The sequence below is a fragment of the Rhinolophus sinicus genome, chromosome 16 (genome assembly GCF_057876585.1).
Source record: "Rhinolophus sinicus isolate RSI-liver-muscle chromosome 16, RSI-T2T, whole genome shotgun sequence".
NCBI classification, from domain to species: domain Eukaryota; kingdom Metazoa; phylum Chordata; class Mammalia; order Chiroptera; family Rhinolophidae; genus Rhinolophus; species Rhinolophus sinicus.
Genome location: NC_142516.1, coordinates 131,724,167 through 131,744,665, shown reverse-complemented (window position 1 = coordinate 131,744,665; position 20,499 = coordinate 131,724,167). Strand labels below are relative to the sequence as shown.

Below are 20,499 nucleotides of genomic sequence, written 5' to 3'. Positions count from 1 at the left end.
TTTGTGAGTTCATGTGGTGTCATGCGATCCTCTACCTCATAACAAAAGGACTGTGGGTGGACTAAAGTTACAGCTCAAAGGGCTTTGCAAAATTTTAATATATTAAAACAAGAGGCATCTGCTAGAAAACATTCTATTGTATAAAACCCGAGCTTTTAAAAACATGTTTTCTTTGGCACTTTTCATCCCCTCCCTCCCCTTTCCCCAGCGTATTGCAAAAAGCTCTCCAGTGCTAAGGCATTGGCAGGGTATGTAAACAGCGGCCAGCATATGTGGAATAATACAAAGCTTTTTTTTTTTTTTCCTGTCTAATATTGTCCGTGCAGCAAAGCATAAATAACAGGATCCATCCCAAGGCGTGTGGGTTTTCTTTCTTTTGTCTTCACCTTGGTGATGAGGCTGGGGTGACATGGAGGCTGGGAGGAGACCTGGACCAGGCTTTGTTCTCAGGATGCTGTTCTCACGGCCCCAGGTTCCCTCCACTTTCACTGAGTCTTGTCTTAAAAGGCTGGTGGTTGCTTTTTAGGTTGGGGAAAAATATGAGTGCTGGTGTTTAAAAGTCGTGGAGGCGCAGGCCCCAGGGGAGCTGCAGGGACCCTGCCCACCTCCTTGGAGGACTTGGCTTGGGCTTCTGTGAGGCAGGAAGCTGGTTTGATGTTTTGGACGTTTCTCCCTAATATGGAACTAGAGATCAAGTGATTGGAACGGTACTTCCATGTGGCCTCATGGAGGCAGGGAAGTCCTCTTCCTCAGTTCCTTGTTGTTAGAAGGCTGAGATGGGGGACATGGGTGTTGTAACTGAACAGTAAGCACTTTTCTACCACCACCTACATCCCTGTGGTGGAACCCCTCTTCAGAACATTGTTTATAGGACTCGATTTAAGGCATGAGTAACTTCAGCCCCAAATCTAAGCACTGCTCTCTGCTTTTCTCAGATTAGCCCCAGGCTTCTGGCAGAGGCAGCTTCTTCAGTGTAGGACCTTGGCTTAGTCCTCAAGTGTGACTTCGGAGCCCTGCTGAAGGGTTTGTGTACCATTCTTGTGGGAATAGTGTCCCTTCCTAATTGTGCACCTTCCACAGCACTAGTTGGTCCTCAAAGCTACCTTCCACACTGCCCCCCTCCTCTTGCATAGTTAATCTGAAAAGCAGCACCCTGTCACCTCTTGTTGGTCCTGATCACCTGGCTCATCTGCTAGGCTGGCTCCTAGTTCACCACAAACTGAGTGGGGGAGAGGCCCCAGGATCTCAGCACAGATGGCTGACTTCAGAGGGCGGTGAGAGAGCATTGTGCTCAAGCTCCCATCTGTGTTTTCCTGATCAGGCTGAGGACCACCAGTGCGGCAGTGGGACAGGATGCAGGGAGCACCTCAGGAGGAACCTGCCTGGGCTGTGCCCTTGTAGTCATCACTCCACAGACTGACAGGACCTTCCCCACTACCCTGGATGGCAGATAACTAGCCTGGGCTGGGACGGAAATGTATCATGCCTGTGGCCCTGGGATTGTCTGTCGCTACCCCAGAGAGCTGACTCGCTTAGTGGGGGCAGGCCTCTGCTTATCCTTTTCCCAGCCTCCAGAACTAAAGCTGGTGAGCCCAGGTGCAGCCCTCGGCACCTTAACCTCAAATCTGTTGACGTACTAAAGGACGTCTTTGAGGTCCCCCACCCCCAGAAGCTGGGGTAACGAGCCTGTGTGGCCAGCCTGTCCTAAATTGTCGGCCGCCCGCACCCTAGACCGTGGTCTCGCTCTTCCAGAGGCCTGTCTTCATGCAGCCACCTCCGGCTGCTTCGGCACCGGTTATGGTGATGTCGTCGTACTTGCCACCTTTGGGGGCGCCGTTCAGACTGGCTGTGTTGAGTGGGTACGAGCAGCGCTTGCTCTCCTCCAGCGCGCCACCCCCGCCACCCTTGAGGTTGTCTCGACTGGCGCTGCGGCGCTGGCCTGGCCGGCCCGCCTCGGGGAACGGCGCGGCGCTCGTATCGCTGCCCTCGGATGGCGTGAGCGTGTGTTCACCCTCCAGCTGGAGGCGGGCACCCGGGCTGTTGCGGCTGCTGCCGGGGTAGCTATCGGACGGGCTGTTGTGCAGGCTGCCGCTCTCGCTGGACAGCAGCTCCGCTGCCCCGGCCGCAGAGCCCCCGCGCAGCGCTTTGAGCCGGTTCTTGCCGCCCGCCTCCCCCGCACGATGCCCCTTGGCCCGACTCTTGTGCACTCGGCGCCCGTGGGGCAGGTTGTTGGGGTGGCGGGGGGCGAGGCTTCCCCGGGAGCCTGCAGGCTCTGGCTCCCCTTCCCCACGGGTCGCCACCCCCGCCTCACACACCTGACTCTGGGCCAGCTGCAGGTTGGTGAGCTTGCAGGGGCCTGGGGGCGGCGCGTGGCCGCTGCTGCCGCTCGGGGAGGACTTGAGGGAGGGGGGCCCCTCTCCGAACACTGGGGAACCGTCCTCTGGGGCGGAGGGCACAGCCCGGGGTGAGGCGCGTGAGGCCGAGGCAGGGGGGCAGCAGGCACTCCAGGAGGCCCTAACGTCCCTGCGCCTGGCACAGTGGTGGATGAAGACGAAGAGGCCCAGGGCTGAGGCCGCCACCCCATAGAGACAGCTGCACACCACCCTGGGCAGCCATCGCTGGGACACTGCCAGAGCCCCACATGCCCACATGGCCAGGTACAGGAAATGTGTGGTCACCAGCGCCCCCAGCTGGACTCCCGGAGAGTAGAGGCCATCACCATCCTCCGGGGGCCCGGGTGTTACCACTCCGGCGCTCCCAGTAGCCAGAAGGGAACCCGAGTCACTCAGAAGGGGACCGCTGCTCCGGAGCCTAGTGGAACCCCTCAGTTCCTCCCCTGGGTCCAGGGAGACCCTACTGGTGCCCCCCTTTGAGCTCTGTGCCAGAGAGCCCCGCAAGCGCAGCCCTGCACACAGGAAATAGATCCAGGTGATCAGCAGAATCAAAGCCACCGGGATGTAGAAGGCTCCTAGGCTTGGACGCCACACCAGCCAGCAGCTGAGGGGAGACACAGGCAGTGGGTGAGGAAGGGGAGCAGGTCTGAGGCAGGGCCCATAGGCTGGGGTGCTTGAGGACACAGAAGACACAGTGAGTTGACAGAGACTGGCTTAGTCAACATGCGTGGGCTTGGGTGGGGCCACTGGATGGGCCAGGAGGTGCCCCTGCCAGTGGAGTAGAAGGCATCTAGTGCTGGGGTGGGTAGGTTTGGGGCAGGCAGGAATCGTGCTCACTAGGGGCTGTGGTCCCGGTAGTTGTGGATGTTGACAGCTGCTGTGATGCCACAGATAATAAGTGGGATCCCTCCCGCGATCAGATAGAACCTGGAGAGGAATAGGGTTTGGGGGTCAGAGAGATGGGGAACGAGGAGGAACCTGGTGCTCAGAACCCTTGACTCGGTCTCTGTCCCATCCTCTTCTTTCAATTCTGTCAGAATATGTTGCCAGGGATGTAAGGCCCCATACAGGATAGGTTTGGTTGATCCCTAGGCGACTTGGCCAAGACTGTTCTAAGGGACAGAGGCCAGAAAAGCTCTCACCCTAAGCAGTGCAGCAGTCGGGGGTGCCACTCAGGTTCCCAGGATCCCTGCTCAGTGCCCTACCCTGGCATTGTGGGAGTCACTTCCTTCCCTGGTCTTGTCATGCCTGAGAAGCCCTAAGGATGCACCCACTACAAGGCCTCGGCAACCTGGCGCCATATAGGGCCTTGCCCCTTCTGTCTTTGGAGAGTGGTCTCCCGGACCTTGGATCCACCCTGCATCCACCCTGGGAGAACAGATTTTGATGTCCTAGGCCCCCCTGTGAGCCCTTCCCCACTGCAAAGCTGATAGTTGGAAGCATGTACCGGAGCATGGGACGGGGAGCAGGTGGGGCAGAGTCCCCTTCCTGTGGAGGGGGCACCCTCCAAGTGAGCTCCTTGTGGAGAACGCGGGCCTTCACACCCATCCAGAGCAGTGTGGACAGTGAAGAGTAGTGCAGAGTGATGCCCACCTGCGAGAGCAAGGCACTGAGGCTGGGGGGCGGCGGCTGCTGCTGGGCCACCCCAGAGCCTCTGCCCTGCAGTGTGCTCCCGCTCCTACCATGTTCCCACCCCTGACTCCACCAGATTCTCCCTGCAGTTAGCCCCTCCTTCTATCCCAGGCTTTTCTCCCACTCCGGTGATTCCCCACGACCCTGTCATTGCCATCTGCTTCCTCCCTGACCTCCCTTCCATCGCAGGTCCCTCTCTCCACTCTGAAGTCCCACCTCATAGTTTCTTTGCTTCTTACCCCTTCTACTCTCATGTCCCCCTCCCCTCACAAGGAAGACAACACAAGGAGAACAATGGAGCTGGGGCCTATTAGTGTGCGCCCCCTTTTTCTTCTCCTGTCCCTCCCTACATGCCTAGGCTGTCATCACTAATCTTGGAGCCCCACCCTCCCCACCCAGCCCCTTCTGCTTACCGCCTGGCAGACCATCTGGTAGTTGGTGAGAGTGATGCCTCCTGCAAACACGGCGGAGGTCATGGCCATGTGGAAGCACAGGTTCAGCAGCATGTGCCAGCCCTTCCGGGACACGTGGATGGAGCTGCCCCAGAAACAGTCTTTAGTTAATGGGCCACCTAGCCCAAGGTCAGGCCCATAGGATCTCAAGGCTATTGGGAGGCCAGAGAGGAGTTGGCAGGCATCTGTGGGCATGCATGTGTGTGAATGTGACAGAGGCCCCAAGGCAGGAAGGCCTTAACTCCCAAAATATATTTTCTAACCCCAGAACTTTCAAATAAAATGCTAGGCAAGAGCCTGGGAAAATCACATGGACCCACCTGGGAAAAGAACACTTGTGAGACCCTGGCCTCCCCACCACACATCCCCTCCTGCAGGAGCCCCCACCTGTGGTTGAGGATGTAGGTGATGATGGTGGAGAAGAGGCAGAGCAGCAGCAGGGCCGTGCAGGGGTACACGACCGGATGCAGCCCTGCTCCTGAGCCCCCCACCTCCCTGGGGAAGGCACTCAGCTCCTGGAAAGTGGGAAAGAGAAGGTGAGTACTAGGAAGCCAGGAGGAGAGGTCGCCCCATGGAGTCCTAACCAGTCAGTCCCTCAGGCCAGTTTTCCTCTTCCCAAGCCAGGTCAGCTTTGGTCTTCAGTTTAGTCCATCCAGGTTGGCAAAGATGTAAACACCATGACATCCACCCTAAGGAAGCTGGTCTAAGTAGTGTTAATAATCTACTGCTTGCCATTCTGGGGACTTTTCAGGTCCCCAGCCTGAAAATCAGAGATGAGGAAGGGAGGGGGCAGTTTCTGTCTATAATACTGCTGCATGTCTGCTCAGGACCTGAGAAAGTAGGGTGTAAAATGTGAGGGAGTGGGAACTGGACAGGGGTGACCAGAAAAATGTTCCCAGATTTTTTTGCACTTTAACAATGTTGGTCTCAGAGAGGGCAGGACGTGAAGACCAGGTTGGGGTAGTTCCAGGTCCCTCTCTTTCAATGTGAGAGTGGAGGCAGGATCTCCTTGTCTCCTCAAGATGAAAGGTGTGGGGGAGACCAGAGGGACATTTCTCCATGTGTCCTGACAGTTATGAGGCCTGATAAGGCTGCTGTCCTTTCTGCATTTCATGGCGGCCCAGGTGATTCGAGAACCCCGACCGACCATACCTCGCACATATTCCTTGTTCCCTGGTCCTCCGACACTCACCATGAGCACAGCCACATTGCCCAAGTACTGGCAGTGCAGGGAGCTGACGTTGGGCTGGCTGGAGCGGAGCTGGCAGCCTTCGGAGCTCCAGCCCCCAGCACCCCCTGGCCCTTCCTGGCTCCACCAAGCTGCCACAGGTTCAGCCCCCTCAGCCCAGTGCCGCAGTGAAACGGCCACTGGCTCCGTCAGGTTTCCCACGCCACAGCCACCTACAAGGGAAAGGGAAGCCCACGTGGCACAACCAGGTCGTGGGAGCCTGGCCCAGTGGAGGGAAGCAGGTCAGCTGAGCAGGCATGGAACATCCTGGGGGGTGGGGGGGTGGGCTGGGCTCGGTGGAGACAGTTAGATGCCAAATGCGGGCCTGCCCTCCAGGTCCTCAGTCTAATTGGGGAGATACCAGGATGAATCAAAATATTATAAAAGCACTGGGAGGTGGCCCACTCTACATACCAAAAGAGTGGTGGTGATGGGCCCCCCCCCCCAAAGAGAAGACTCTAAGCCTAGAGTCAGGGACAAGAAGGTAGAAGGTAATACTGAAAGAGCGAAAACCCAGGTGGAGAGAGGATTCAGTAGGGCACCCCCATGAGGGAGAGTTGGCCCCGCTTTCGGAAGGTGGGATGGAGGGAGGCCCACATAGATCAAGGGTTTGTGCTTACAGCCCTTTTGAAAGTGGACGAATCTGGGATAGAAAACCTAGTGTCTTCCTGAGCCTTTTTTCTACCAGTCCCTTTTTTACTGGCATCTCTGTCCCCCCATCCTCCTTGGAGATGGTGAGGGGCCACCATCCTCTGCCACCTCCACCAAGGCGTTAGGGGGCGCTGTGGGCGAGGGAAGGGCAGAATAAAGAGGCACGGGGCAGATACGTGGGAAGGATTCCATGCAGTATAGGGAATTCGTTCCCTTACTGGTTCCTGCAAAGATGACAGGGGTGGCCACGCCACGCCTCTTGCCAGGTCCTGAAGCTCCAGGGCGGGAGGTGTTCCCATGGCTGCGGAAGAGGCGGCCATTGCGGAAGACGAGTAGTTGCAGGGTGCAGTCTGGGGGGACTGGAGAAGCCAGGGCAGCCGGAAGGGATGAGAACAGACTGGGCGGCAGCTGGATGGAGGCCAGGGCCACGCTGTTCTGGGGGGGACACAGGAGTTCCTCAGAAACACACGGACTTTAACACACAACTCTAATTCTTCCACCCTCTCCTCTGCCCTCCCTTCTCCCCTTTTCTGGGTCCTGCCTCCTCTCACACCATCCACCCCTCCCAGGTACCTACATCTCAGCACCTCCCCTCTTAGCATCCTCCCTGCCCCAGTGCCCACCTTGATGTGGAAAGACGACAGAGAAATGTTGGGCCTCCCAGTGGTACAGCGGAAGCGGAGCTGCTGATCAGCTAGGGGCTCCAGGTCAGGCGAGGAGTTCTGGCCAAGGCCCGCGGGCCTGGCTCCCAGCGGGCCTGCCTCCCTCCTCTGGAAGGCGGTGCAGGTCAGGCCCACATAGCTGTGCGGCTTGATGAGGTAGGCCTCCAATGCCACGTTCCTCGAGTTCTAGGGACAGCGAACTTGTCACCCCACCCTTTGAGCTATGTAGGCCCAGTCTTGGCCTTCTCCTGCCTGAGACTGCACACCCTCTTTCTGCAGATCTGCTCAGGCCCTCTCCCCCTTACTCCTCACTCTTCTCAAGGCCTGGCCAGCCTTCGGTATGCCATGGAATTTCCCCACCCCCTGGCCATAGCGCCTTCTCCTTCCTCCTAAGGCCCTTCTTCCCACTCATTCAAGCCCTACTTGTATCTTATTCCCTTCTTAACACATACTTTTGCTGTCCCAACTAAGCCACAGAGCATGGTCTGTGTCCAACCTCCTTTATCTCCCAAAGACACCAGCACAATATTTTGCATGTAGAAGGTGCTGGGCCATGGTTGTTAATTGGTTCACGACCCACCTATGGAAGTATTCCCCTCTTCTCAGGGAACAAAAGTCTCCATTACCCACACTCCATCACGATGCTGTCCCCACCATAACATCATGTATATGAGGTCTGGTAATTAAGTTCACAAACTTGTTGCAACGATGTTGCTAACCTTTTTTTAATATCAGAGGGATTATTCATTATGAATTTGTACAAACTGGACAAAAAGTCAACGAAGTTTACTATTTGGAAGTGCTGAAAAGGGTGAGTGAAAAAATTAGACGACCTGAACTTTTCGCCAACAATTCATGGTTTTTGCATCACGACAATGCACCAGCTCACAGGGCTCTGTCTGTGAGGGAGTTTTTAGCCAGTAAACAAGTAACTGTATTGGAACACCGTCCCTACTCACCTGTTCTGGCCCCCAATGACCTCTTTCTTTACCCAAAGATAAAGGAAATATTGAAAGGAAGGCATTTTGATGACATTCAGGACATCAAGAGTAACACAACGACAGCTCTGATGGCCATTCCAGAAAAAGTTCCAAAATTGCTTTGAAGGGTAGACTAGGCACAGGCGTCAGTGCACAGCTTCCCAAGGGGAGTACTTCGAAAGTGACCATAGTGATATTCAGCAATGATGTATGTAGCACTTTTTCTAGGATGAGTTTGTGAACTTAATTGTCCGACCTCGTAAGTTCTCCAGTGTCCCTGGCCTCCCTCTCTTTGCACTGCCCCTGACAACTCAGGATTCGATTCCACACAACTGGTAACCGAGACGAGTTTGGTCCTTGCGAGCTGGGCTCATGGCGGGCGCACACTTGGAGGACTTGCTGCCTGAGACAGAAGCACTTCCCTCCTGGGTGACGCTAAGGCCCCTCCCAGTGCCAGGTCCCCCGAGCAGCTCCCTCCCAGCAGACCCACATTACCACAGAGATGTGCTGGGCGTGGGGGCTCAAGGCAACCCCCCCAATGCGCTCCAGGGCACCCACGATGCCGCTGCAGGCCTTGTCCTCACGCTGGGCCAGCCAGAGCAGGTGCTCGTCCACCAGCATCAGGTTGCTGGCCATGTCCACCATCACCTCTACCAGCTGGGGGGGAGAGTCACTGAGGTAGGAGTGGGGTTGGGACCCAGGGGCCGGCGTGTGACAGGCTTGAGCAAATGGGGTGGGGTGGGGTTTCCAGGGGCCCCAGAAGCCCAGGTGAACCTCACCTCCTTGATCTGGTCAACATAACCCAGAAACTTCTGGATCATCTGGGCCACATAGACCACGTCCATCATATCCGAGAAGCTGGCAGCCTCGGCCGTGTACACGCGCAGCTGGTGGGCGAGGGTCAATGCATTGGAGGCGTTGATGGGCATCTGGAGGTGTTGGGGGTAGAAAGGGCTCGTCCAGCCTTGCTCCTCCTCCCCCAGAACTGCCCCTAGGGGACCCCTCCTCTGTGCTGAGGTACCTGGGGAGAGGGGCCTAGCCCATTGGCTGGGTCTAATCAGGACAGGAAGCACATGTAAGGCGTAGGCTCATCACAACTCAAGGCCTCCTAATGCCACTGGCTCAGGGACAATGGGGCAACCTCAAGCTGTCCTGTTCATCCTCACCCCCCACCACACCCCGGCATAAGCCTGCCCTTGCTATGTTGGGGGATAAAGATGCTTGCCTAGGCTTCTTTAGTAGGGCTTTGGGGGCTGAATCCCCTGGCAGAAGAAAAGCTGGAGAACAAGAGCCCCTCACTGCACACACCCAGGAGTAGAGGAGCAGCCATGAGGCTTCTCCCCTCCCCATCCCCCGAACCAGAGCTGATGGGGTGCCCCTGCCCATCTACTGCCCTGGCCTCACCAGCACGAAGGTGTAAAGCACCCTGGTGATGTCGTTGGTGTACAGACAGTGGGAGTAGTCCCCCGGCTCCCAGCGGCCAGCTCGGTCACACCTGCGGGAGGCCCGGGTGCCCGGGGCACCCCCGCTCAGGGGCACTGAGGTGAAAGGGTACTGCAGGCAGGACTGGTAGGCTGTGATGCCAGCCAGAGTTCGAGGCCACCTGGGGGCAGAGGCAGGAGTTGTGATGACCCGGGCTCCTCAGGGCAGGGCCCCTCCCCTGCCCTGAGGACTGATGCCAGACCCCTGGAGACCTGGCAGAAAGATCCAGATGAGAGATTTGGGGCCCACCTTCAAGGGGTTCCCAAGCTCCACCTTCCTTCTAACCGTGTTTGTTCTGGTAGTGCTATCACGGTGCTTTGGGGGCTGGACTCTGAGTACTTATCCTTTCTGGGCCTCAGTATTCTCAGGTGTGTAATGGGGAGAATCATACCTGTCCTTCCTAACGAAGAGAGCCATTGGGATATAAATGTGATATTCATGTAGGAGAGCTTTGTAAACTACTAACATAAGGAAGCAAATAAAACCCTTTTTGTTCTGTGTAGCACATCTCAGATGGTGACTTTATACAAAAACATAAGGTCTCTAAATACAAGAGTGGGGCTTGGAGCTAAATGACAAAAGGAAGTGTTTTCTCCTTCTCTGAGCGGATGGGGAGACCCTGGTCACCTGTGGTCTCAGAGGCAGGAGTTCGGGGTGCCTAGGAGGTGGCTCAGGGACGGGGGTTGGGTCTCTGGGGCAGCAGAGCACAGCGAACCTGAAATCCCCACGGTTGTTGGCGACGCGCTCGGCAGGGCAGTAGGAGGCAGACGTCTCCAGCACCACAATCTCCACCTTCTTGCTGGCGTTGCCCTGGACCGTGGACACGGCGCACTCCCATTCGCCGGAGGCCCCCACACCGATGTGAGACAGGGTCAGCTCACTGCAGGCGGGCGAGCGGAGGGCTGGCTCACAGCGTGGCACGCGGGGCCACGCCACCCTCCCCAAGCGCCCCTGGCCCAGCCACCCACAGGCTCCCTGCCCCGCTCCATGGTGGGTAGGACATGAGCGTTAGATTCCTTATTCTTTCACTGAGTGAGGGATGCAAATAGAGGCTCCTTTAATTCTGACTGACCTTCCGATATTGTCTTTCTGAACTTCAATTTCCCCATCTTTATCATGGAGATAATAAGACCTCTCTTGCTAGTCTATTGGAGAGATTAAGTCTGATAATATATATAAGTGAGAGTCACAATATATTGTAAAAGCTCTCAAGAAATGTCAGATATAATCATTTTTTTCTATCAGGCATTTAATTTCTATCCCTATCTAGACCGTTTGTGACTCAGTCCTGGATTTCCGTGAACACATGTATATGCCCAAGCTGCCCCAGGCACGGGTCTGGGCACAGCTCCTTCCTCTGGGCGGTGGACCATGGTGCTGTGCGGACCCCCAGCCCCTGCTCTGGCGGAGAAGGGGCAGCAGGGCCTCTACCTGGTGATGAAGGTGCAGTCGTGGATGAGACTTTCGGCCAGGAGGATGCCTGCCTGTTCGTCGCCCTCCACGGGGGCCCGGTTATGGTACCAGCGGATTTGGGTGTCATTGCCCAGGTAGCTGGCGGAGCACTGGAAGGGCAGCCGGTCACCCTGGAACACCACTTGGCGTAGGGATGGGATGAGGTGGTGCGTGTGCAGCTCCAGGGCCCCCTCTGTGGGAGGAGACACAGCAGTGCGGCCTGAGTGCACAGCCTGTGTGCCTGCATGCCTGTGGGAGAGTCCGGGAGGGGCAGGGCCAGGCCCCCTCTGTCTGGAGCCTGGCAAGGAAAAGGGGGCAGGAAACATCTCCAGAGACAGGAGCACAGGAGAGGAGCAGGGGGGTTGTGGATAATCGAGTAAAAGTGCTCCTTTGCAGAACACACTTGTCACCCCAAGAGGTGAGACCAGATGAAAGCATAAAACAGCAACCCCAAAGGAAGTTTAGAAAAGCTGATGGAGGATGACCCCCAGTGGGCCCTGAGGAGAAGATGTCCCTGAGAACATGCCCACCACCCAGGAACACTTAGGCAGAGGGAGCCTTGAGCCAGTGGGGCCCTTCAGGAGGGAGTCTGGGCTCAGAGGGGCAGGCTGGGTCCCTGGCAGGTGTGCAGGGTGAGGATTTGCTCACCGCAGCGCAGCTGGGTCTCCTGGAGGCTGCCCAAGGCCTGGGCGTGTAGGGCACTGGGGTAGGCACAGAGTGTGCGCTCGGACAGCTGCACAGAGTGATTCCGAGCCCAGGACAGCAGCCAGCGTAGGCGGCAGTCACAAGTCAGGAACTCGGTGCCGAAGTCCCTGCAGAGTGGGTAGAGGGGCCACAGAGTAGAGCAGACGAATGTGGGCTCATGGAATGGGGATGGAGCCCCAGGAAGGGACTGAGGCTAAAGAGGGCAAACTTGGGTATGTGTGCACAAGCCTGGCAATCATGGGAAGGCAAATATGGTGGAGTTTCAGCCATTGTCTGTCCTGCCTACTCATAAGGCTGGCTGCTGTGGTCCTGATGCCTATGTGTCTCCCTCCTGGGCAGAGGAATGAAGGGGGGGCGAGGGGGAGGAGAGGGGTGTCTGTGTCTTCAGGCTTGGGAAAGATACTCACACAAGCTGAAGGGCTGGCAGCTCATCAAAGACCCCAGGTTGCAGACTGGAGAAGATGTTTCCAGATATGTTTCTGCAGGGGGCAGGGAACAGTCAGACAGGATCTTAGGGCCTTCAGCCTCAGCGGAGGGAGGGGTGCGTGAAGAGCATGCAGGGACCTATAAGCGTTGGGGGCTGCCTTCCTCCTTCAACCCTCCTTCAGGGATGGGCCTTCCCTCTCCCCTCTCCCCGCACTCACAGTCGGAGAAGCCTGGGGAGGCCTTGGAAGGTCTCAGAGGTAAGACAGCCAATCCGGTTGTTGGAGAGATCTCTAGAGAGACACACACAGCTTCAGCAAGTTGGCCACATGGTAGCACATAGATCATTTTGTGAGGGACACTCAAGTGTGGCTGGGGCTTGTGTGGGGAGTGGGGTGAAGAAGGAGGTGGGATTTGGGCTTGAAATATCTGCCCCCAATCAATATGCTGAGGGTGGGGCAGCTGCAGGTGGGTGAGAAGAAGGGGCAGTGGGGGTGAAGAGGAGGGGTGGTTGCTTGTGGGATCCATGGGACCCTCTCCAGGGGTAAGGGGAGGGCTGGGAGGTTTGGGGGGCAGGACATGCCACTCACAAGCGCTTCAGCTCCCCCAGGCCCAGGAAGGCACCGGGCTGCACCGTGCTGATGACATTATTCCTCAGGTCCCTGTGGGAGGCAAGTGGGGAGGCCCTCACACCTCTCCCGCTCTGGGGGCCATACCACTCCCCTTGGGCTGGGTAGCCTCACTGCCAACACAAGAATTGAGACTTGATTTCCTCTTAAATCCCAGCTCTTCTCAGCACTGGCTGGGAAGTTGGATGAAGGACCCCAACCCCTCAGACAGGACTCTTCAGCCTCCCTGCCTGACATGGGGGGTACAAATCAGAAAGAAGTCAGGGAGGATGTAGGTGCCACGAGATGGGATGGAAGGGCCTCAGGGCCTCAGGGCCTGGTGTGAGGAAGTGGAGCACGGGAAACGCGTGGAGTGAGCACCGCACTAGGAGTCGGGAGGCCTGGGTGCCCCATTGTCGCTCTACCTCTGAGCTGCCCTGAGGATCTCACAGGGCTGTTGTAAGAATCATTTCCAAATGGGTGTTTCAGTCTTTTGTACATTGCTTTACAAAGGTGAAATGGGGAGGTATTTTGGGAGGTATTTTGAGCCTGGCGATTGGGAGGTATTTTGTAGCTATCCTACAGGTGGAGCTCTCCATTTGACAAGGGAGGAAATAGGTCATGCAGCAGGTTGGTAACCACATGGGCGCTAACCCGTCTCACCTCAGGGCAGAGCTGTAAACCACCTGGCCCTACCCCTCAGGGTGAAGGCTTGTCACAGTCCTCTGCCCCACTTCCTCCCAGGGGTTCTCAGGAGTGCACAATGCCGAGAGAAGGTGGCAAGGGAAGTACCAACTCAGGGCTGAGCTCCAGCAGGTCACAGACAGGACAGGAGATGGTGGAGCCCCCAGCCACCCACCCCCACCCCACCCCCAGCCCAGACTGAGGCAGTAGGCTCTTGGCTCTGCCTGCCAAAGCCTCAGGAACATCTCTGGATTATGGGCAGGAGGGGGTTAACTGAGCTGGCTCCCTGCTGTGGGGAGAGGAAATGGGTGTCCAGGATGGGGAGGTGCTGTCCCACCAGGGGGCCTGTTTTCGCTCTGACAGTCCCAGTTGGGGACATAAACAGAGAGAGGAGAGAGGAGAGAGGAGAGAGAGAGAGAGGAGAGAGAGAGAGAGAGGAGAGAGAGGAGAGAGAGAGAGAGAGGAGAGAGAGAGAGAGAGAGAGGAGAGAGAGAGAGGAGGGAGAGGAGAAAGAGAGAGAGAGAGAGAGAGAGAGAGAGAGAGAGAGAGAGAGGAGGGAGAGGAGAGAGGAGAGAGGAGAGAGAGAGAGAGAGAGAGAGAGAGGAGGGAGAGGAGAGAGAGAGAGAGAGAGAGAGAGAGAGGAGAGAGAGGAGAGAGAGAGAGAGAGGAGGGAGAGGAGAGAGAGAGAGAGAGAGAGAGAGAGAGAGAGAGAGGAGAGAGAGGAGAGAGAGAGAGAGAGAGAGAGAGAGAGAGAGAGAGAGGAGAGAGAGGAGAGAGAGAGAGAGAGAGAGAGAGGAGAGAGAGGAGAGAGAGAGAGAGAGGAGAGAGAGAGAGAGAGGAGGGAGAGGAGAGAGAGAGAGAGAGAGAGAGAGAGAGAGAGGAGAGAGAGGAGAGAGAGAGAGAGAGGAGAGAGAGAGAGAGAGGAGGGAGAGGAGAGAGAGAGAGAGAGAGAGAGAGAGAGAGAGAGAGAGAGGAGAGAGAGGAGAGAGAAGAGAGAGAGAGAGAGAGAGAGAGAGAGGAGAGAGAGGAGAGAGAGGAGAGAGAAGAGAGAGGAGAGAGAGAGAGGAGGGAGAGAGAGAGAGAGAGAGAGAGAGGAGAGAGAGGAGAGAGAGAGAGAGAGAGAGAGAGAGAGAGAGAGGAGAGAGAGGAGAGAGAGAGAGAGAGAGAGAGAGAGAGAGAGAGAGGAGGGAGAGAGAGAGGAGAGAGGAGAGAGAGAGAGGAGGGAGAGAGAGAGAGAGAGAGAAAGAGAGAGAGAGGAGAGAGAGAGAAAAAACAGCAAGCGCAGGAGAGCTAGCACCATGAAACACCCTGCTCAGCCCAGCCCAAGGCCAGGGGTCTTCATACCTCAGCTTCTTCTCATACCGAGCTGGCTCCCATAACTCTGAGTCCCCTTGGGAAAGAAGGAAAGCCACCATAGGGACCAGCTTCCTAGAGGAGGGATGGTTCCATACCCAGGCATGCTGGGAGGTGCTCCGGTGCTGGGCGCACACAGGGAACGTGCAGGTCCTCAGACCCTAGAACACTCCTGCAGACTGAGACTGCAGAGGACTGGATAAGTGCCCCGCCTGCCTGCCCAGGGTTGCCCTTCCTGCCGTCACCCCCGCCCTTTGCTGCCCAGACTCCCGCCCTCACAGCCCCCACTCCGATGCTGTTCCAGCATGTGCCCCCTGGCCTCTGTTGGGGTCTGGCCATTCTCAGGGCTCTGCCTCCCACCCCCATGCGGGGGCGGGCAGAGGGAAACACATTCCTCATTGTGTCACTTCCCTTCATGGGCTGCCAAGGGGCTGAGGCTGCAGCCCCCCGCCCCTTCCCTCTAGCTCACTTATGTTTATTCTCATTTCCTCCCCAGCCCCCCTTGAGAACCCCCACCCCTCCTGCCCCACTGATGCTCTGCAGATGGGAGCAAGGCAGCCCTCTTGGCCCCAGCCCCTTCCTTCCCTGGATTTCCTGCAGCCAGGCCATTGGGGGTGGGGTGGGGGTGCTTCTGAGAGAAGAGCTTCCAAGTATTCGCTTGGAAGCTCTTCTGGGGTGGCTTCTGGGGTGACCAAGATACCCCCTCAGTGCCTCTAGGAGTTGGCTTGCTGGCCCGGACCAGCCAGTCCTGCGTCCTCTCCTGAAGTGCACAGGCCAGGGGCTGTTTGCAGGGCTGAGCTCTACCAGCCTGATGGGGTTGGGCCCACACATGCTGCAGCTGATGCCTCCTGGTCCCTAAGGTAGGGAAAGCAGCTCTGGGGCTGTGCCCTCCCTCACAGCAGGAGAAACCTGGGTATTTTTTTGGACCTGTGAGGCTCCTGTAGGTCTGTGGTTCTGCACCTTTCTTGCTTAGCACATGATGATGGCTACGGACTTCCGCCCCAGAATAATGCGCTACACCCAACATTGTGCATATGATTTCAGGGGCCTGTGGAACTCCAGTTATGAACCCCTGCTGTGGATTGTCTGATTCCTTCATTTTTAGGTGAGGACATGAGGACGCACAGATGTTTCTGTGATGTGGAATCTCCTGTGCCCTCCCTGCTTCCACAGAGCCATGGTTTTGGAATCTGGAAAAGATGTAGCATATGGATGGAGCCTCCCCTCCCTCCTATCCCTTGCCCAACCCAGACCAGGCCCTTGACTGGCACTGCTCTCCCGGTGTGTATGTCAATACGGAGGAGCAGGACCCCCATAGCAGAAGTCAGCGGGGGGTGGGGGGGGAGATTTCTGGGAGTAAATCATGCCCTATACCATTTATGGGAAAACAGAAGCTCAGGAAGCTGTGTGTAAGAGTGAGTGTGTGAACACAAGCAACAAAAGAGTAGATTGATAAGTTTGACTTAATAAAAATTTAAAACTTTTGTGCTTTTAAGAAAGTGAAAGGGGCCGGCCCAGTGGCTCAGGCGGTTGGAGCTCATGTTCCTAACGCCGAAGGCTGCTGGTTCGATTCTCACATGGGCCAGTCCCAGATGGCTCAGTTGGTTGGAACACGGGCTCTCAACCACAAGGTTGCCGGTTTGATATCTGGACTCCTGCAAGGGATGGTGGGCTGCGCCCCCGGCAACTAACAATGGCAACTGGACCTGGGGCTGAACTGAGCCCTCCACAACTTAGATTGAAAGGACAACTTGACTTGGAAAAAGTCCTGGAAGTACACACTGTTCCCCAATAAAGTCCTGTTCTCCTTTCCCAATAAAAAAATTAAAAAAAAAAAAAAAGTAAAAGACAACCCATTGAATGAGAGGAAATATTTACAAATCATATATCTGACAAGGAACTTTTATCCAGCATATGTAAAGAACTATTACAAATCAGTAATAAAAAGACAACCCAACTGAAAAAAATGGGCAAAGGATTTGAATAGATATTTCTTCAAAGAGGAAATACATGAAAAGATGCTCAACACCATTAGTCATTAGGGAAATGCAAATCAAAACCACAATGAGATACCAATTCATATCCACCAAGATTGCTGTAATAAAAAAGACAGAAAATAGCAAGTGTTGATTAGGATATGGAGAGAGTGGAACCCTTATATAGATTATTGGTGGGGGTATAAATAGTATAGCCTCTTTGGAAAAGAGTTTGGCAGTTGGAATTACCATGTGAGCCAGCAATTCTACTCCTAGATATATATCCGAGAGAAGTGAACATATATCCAAGCAAACACCGTACAAGAAAGTTCTTAGTAGCATCATTCACAATACGCCAAAAGGTGGAAAAATCCCAAATGTCCATCAACTGATAAATGAATAAACAAAATATGTCTATTCATACGAGGAATATCAGGCCATAAAAAGGAATGAAGTGCTGATACATGTTATAATATGGATGAACCTTGAAAACAGTATGCTAAGTGAAAGAACCCAGCTACAAAAGACCACATAATCCCATTTATATGAAATGTCCAGAATAGGCAAATCTATAGAGACAGAAAGTAGATTAGTGGTTGCTTAGGGCTGGGAAACAGGGGGTGGAGGGATGGGGAGGGACTGCTAATGATTCAAGGCTTGAGGGTGATGAAAATGTTCTAAAATTAGATTATGATTATGATTGCACAACTGTGTAAGTGTCCTAAACACCATTGGACTGTCCGCTTTAAATGGGTAAACTTCATGGTATGTAAATTATATCTCACTACAGCTGTTAAAAGTGTGAGTTTGTATAACAGCGTGCGTGTGTTACGTCTGTTTGTGTGTGTGTGTGTGTGTGTGTGTGTATACCACATTTGGACAGGGTGGGGCAGCACAAAGTTGGCGCCTTCTGGCCCCAACAGACCTCCCTGCTTGTGGGTTTGAAAACCAAATTACAGGTTCGGAGGCCACAGAGTAGCTTTCCCTGGGCTCTTCAGGACTTCCAGGGTTCATTAGAAAGTGGGTGGTGGGGGTGGGAGGAGGAGGCTCCGAAGGGGGACGAACACCCCCTCGGGTATAGAAGTTGTCTGGGCGGAGGAGAGGGAGAGGTTCTGGTGGCAGGGATAAAAATCCAAGATGGTCCTAGCCTCCCTACCACCCCCAAGCCCTGGGCCCCCGCTCATCTCTGATATCATCCAACAGGTATTTATTGAGCACATACCCTGTGCCAGGCATTGGGGCTACAACAGCAAGCAAGACGGCTGTCCCTGAACCCATCAGCCTCCCTTCCCAACCTTCAGCTGTGCCAGAGCCTAGAACAGCCTCTCCGCTGCATTCCTCTCCAATGTAAGGGGGAGATGGGAAGGGGAGGAGGGACACAGCCCCCTTGGCCCCTCCCACAGATTAATGGAAACCACCTGGCGGGTGGACGGCACTCCACCCCCAGGTCCCCACTTGCCACCATTCCCAAGAGCATCTGCTTCTAATGAGTGCCCCAACCCCCTGCATACCATCTCCCGGGCTCATTAATCTCATTAGGCAATGACAAATCATCCTGGGGCTGAGCAGGCTCCCCGCCCCCCCTTTCCTCCAGGCTCGCATAGCCTCTGGGGGCGGTGTCCACACACATCCACTCGCTCACTCGCTTGCTCGCACGCAGGCCCAGGCTGGCTCCCTCGGCCTCTTCCCGGGGCTGTCTGCCCTGTGACCAGCTTGTTCCCCAGTGAGAGCTTCTCAGTATGACGGAGGAACCCGCCGAGCCCCGGGAAGTCTTCTGTTGGCCTGCCCTCTGCTGAATGCGGGTGGTGGGGGATCTTGACAGAAATGTGAAGCACAGAGAAATGAGCCAGCCTGGAGAACTTTCAGCACCTCCATTTCATCTACATGACTGCCTGCCCAAGGCTGGGGAACTCGGGACAAATCCTAGCGATGAGGGGTGTATAACATCTTGCAACTTGGAACTCTTCCGAGGAGAGGGGAACGGCCATTTACTAAAAGCTCATGCTGTCCAGGGCTCTCTTCCTAGATGAACTCATTTATCTCCATGGCAATCTGTCAGGGAATCATGCACTGCCCCATTTTTCAGGTGAGAAACCAGAGGTTTGGGCAGGCACCCAGAAGGGAAATGACAGAGGCAGGATTCAATCCCAGGCCTCTTATTACTCCCGAGTTGAGTTCTGTGCCCTTTTATTGCCTCGCTCCACCCACCGCAGAAGTCTTTCCTCGGCTATACAGGTTTGTCCATGCTGAGGGTGGTGGGCTACAGAGAGGAGAGCTCAGAGACAGGGCTTCACACACATCTGGGCCCTTCTGGACACTCCTCGGGCTGGCCATGACCTGCCTCTGCGGGACGCTGTTTCAGGTTTTCTTGTCCATCCTGCCTGGCTGATAAAGGTATGTCCCCCCCTTGCCCACCCTCACCCCCAGACTCTAGAGCATGTGTCCTCCCCACAGGATCATCTCAGGCACATTCTCACTCCCCGCACTTTCTGTCCCCTCCCCAGCCTCAGGGCCCTGAATTGCAAAACAGGGACCATACAGACCTACTTCCCCCCCACCTCCCCCCCACACACACATATTTACACTGGATCCATTCTCAGAGGCCAGAGGGGCGCTCAGCACAGGGAGGCAATGCCAGCATTTTCTAGAGCAGCCCAGAGCTACCACTTCAGTTATTAGACTCGGCCCCAACCCTCCCACGATACTTGCTGCTCTGGCCTGTGGGATGGTAAGTTGCCATGGGCTCAGCTGCCCAAGCCTGGATTTCTCGGCCTGACAGGACAGAGAGATCAGTGTTTCCTGGTACCAACTGTACGCAGGCTGCAGTGTCTCATTTGTGATGAATAGGCCCACAGTCTAGGGGTCATCTGGTCCACTGGTTCCCAACCCTGGATGAGAATGAGAATCGCCTGAATATCTTGTAAAAAAATTCCCAGGCCCCCTCCGACCTGATGAATTAGCATCCCCAGGAACAGGACCCAGGATCTCTCCCACCTCTGGATACTGGGATACTGGTTGTGATGATTAGTTTCATGTGTTCAGTAGGCCAGGCTATAGCATCCGGTAACTTAATCGCATACGAATCTAGGTATTGCTGTGTAGGTAGTTTGTAGATGTGCTTAACATCTACAATCAGCTGACTTTCAATAAAGGAGATTACCTTTGATAATATGGGTAGGCCTCATCCAATCAGTTGAAGGCCTTAAGAGCACAAACTGAGGTTTCCTGGAGAAGAAATTCTCTGAAGACTATAGCATCAACTCCTGCCTGACTTTTCAACCTGTGGACCTGCCCTACAGATTTTGGATTTGCCAGTTCCCACATCATGTGAGCTATTTCCGTAAAATGAATTCCTTTATAAAGATATAAAATATGTCCTTTATATATCTCTATAAAGACACACACACACACACACACACACACACACCTCCGATTGGTTCTATTTCCCTGGAGAACCTTGACTGATACAGTGGTGATCAGCCAGGCTGGAGACCCTGGGCTCCTTCAGCTTCTGCACTTTCCATTCCTGGGAAGGGTGGGCACCTGCTCAACACAGTGCCCCCCTCTGCCCAGAGGCCTCCCCTCCTCTGGAAGGCCCCGCCACCTCACTGGACTCTGATCTTTTTCTTCTCATGCAGCACTTGTGGGTAACACACACACACACACACACACACACACACACACACACATCCAAGGATCAAAGAATTAAAAATCCACAACGCACCTTACAAATCACCCTATCCCCACTTCCCCTTTTTATAGATGAGGAAACTGAGACTCCAAACCTGGCACCCTCCCCTCTATCACTCTGCCCTCAT

The 20,499-nt window shown here is 55.2% G+C and overlaps 1 protein-coding gene across 4 annotated transcripts in view; it reads right to left on the bottom strand.

Moving 5' to 3' along the window:
* Positions 1-67: 67 nt before the first annotated feature.
* The window catches only part of ADGRA2 (adhesion G protein-coupled receptor A2), a 35,591-nt gene continuing 15,159 nt past the window's right edge, over positions 68-20,499 (bottom strand). The window contains exons 3-20 of one of the 4 annotated variants that reach the window (XM_088793549.1): positions 14,697-14,742; positions 12,651-12,722; positions 12,282-12,353; positions 12,045-12,116; positions 11,581-11,744; positions 10,912-11,125; positions 10,196-10,360; positions 9,403-9,601; positions 8,778-8,927; positions 8,494-8,655; positions 6,980-7,204; positions 6,575-6,791; positions 5,670-5,878; positions 4,865-4,992; positions 4,439-4,562; positions 3,841-3,986; positions 3,231-3,320; positions 68-2,997 (exon numbers count right to left, since the gene is read on the bottom strand). In XM_088793549.1, coding sequence (XP_088649675.1) covers positions 1,728-2,997; positions 3,231-3,320; positions 3,841-3,986; positions 4,439-4,562; positions 4,865-4,992; positions 5,670-5,878; positions 6,575-6,791; positions 6,980-7,204; positions 8,494-8,655; positions 8,778-8,927; positions 9,403-9,601; positions 10,196-10,360; positions 10,912-11,125; positions 11,581-11,744; positions 12,045-12,116; positions 12,282-12,353; positions 12,651-12,722; positions 14,697-14,742 — 3,725 coding nt within the window. In that variant the 3' untranslated portion in view covers positions 68-1,727. The remainder of the gene's footprint in view (positions 2,998-3,230; positions 3,321-3,840; positions 3,987-4,438; positions 4,563-4,864; positions 4,993-5,669; positions 5,879-6,574; positions 6,792-6,979; positions 7,205-8,493; positions 8,656-8,777; positions 8,928-9,402; positions 9,602-10,195; positions 10,361-10,911; positions 11,126-11,580; positions 11,745-12,044; positions 12,117-12,281; positions 12,354-12,650; positions 12,723-14,696; positions 14,743-20,499) is intronic. The other 3 variants (XM_088793547.1, XM_019748135.3, XM_088793548.1) reach the window with 3 other exon arrangements.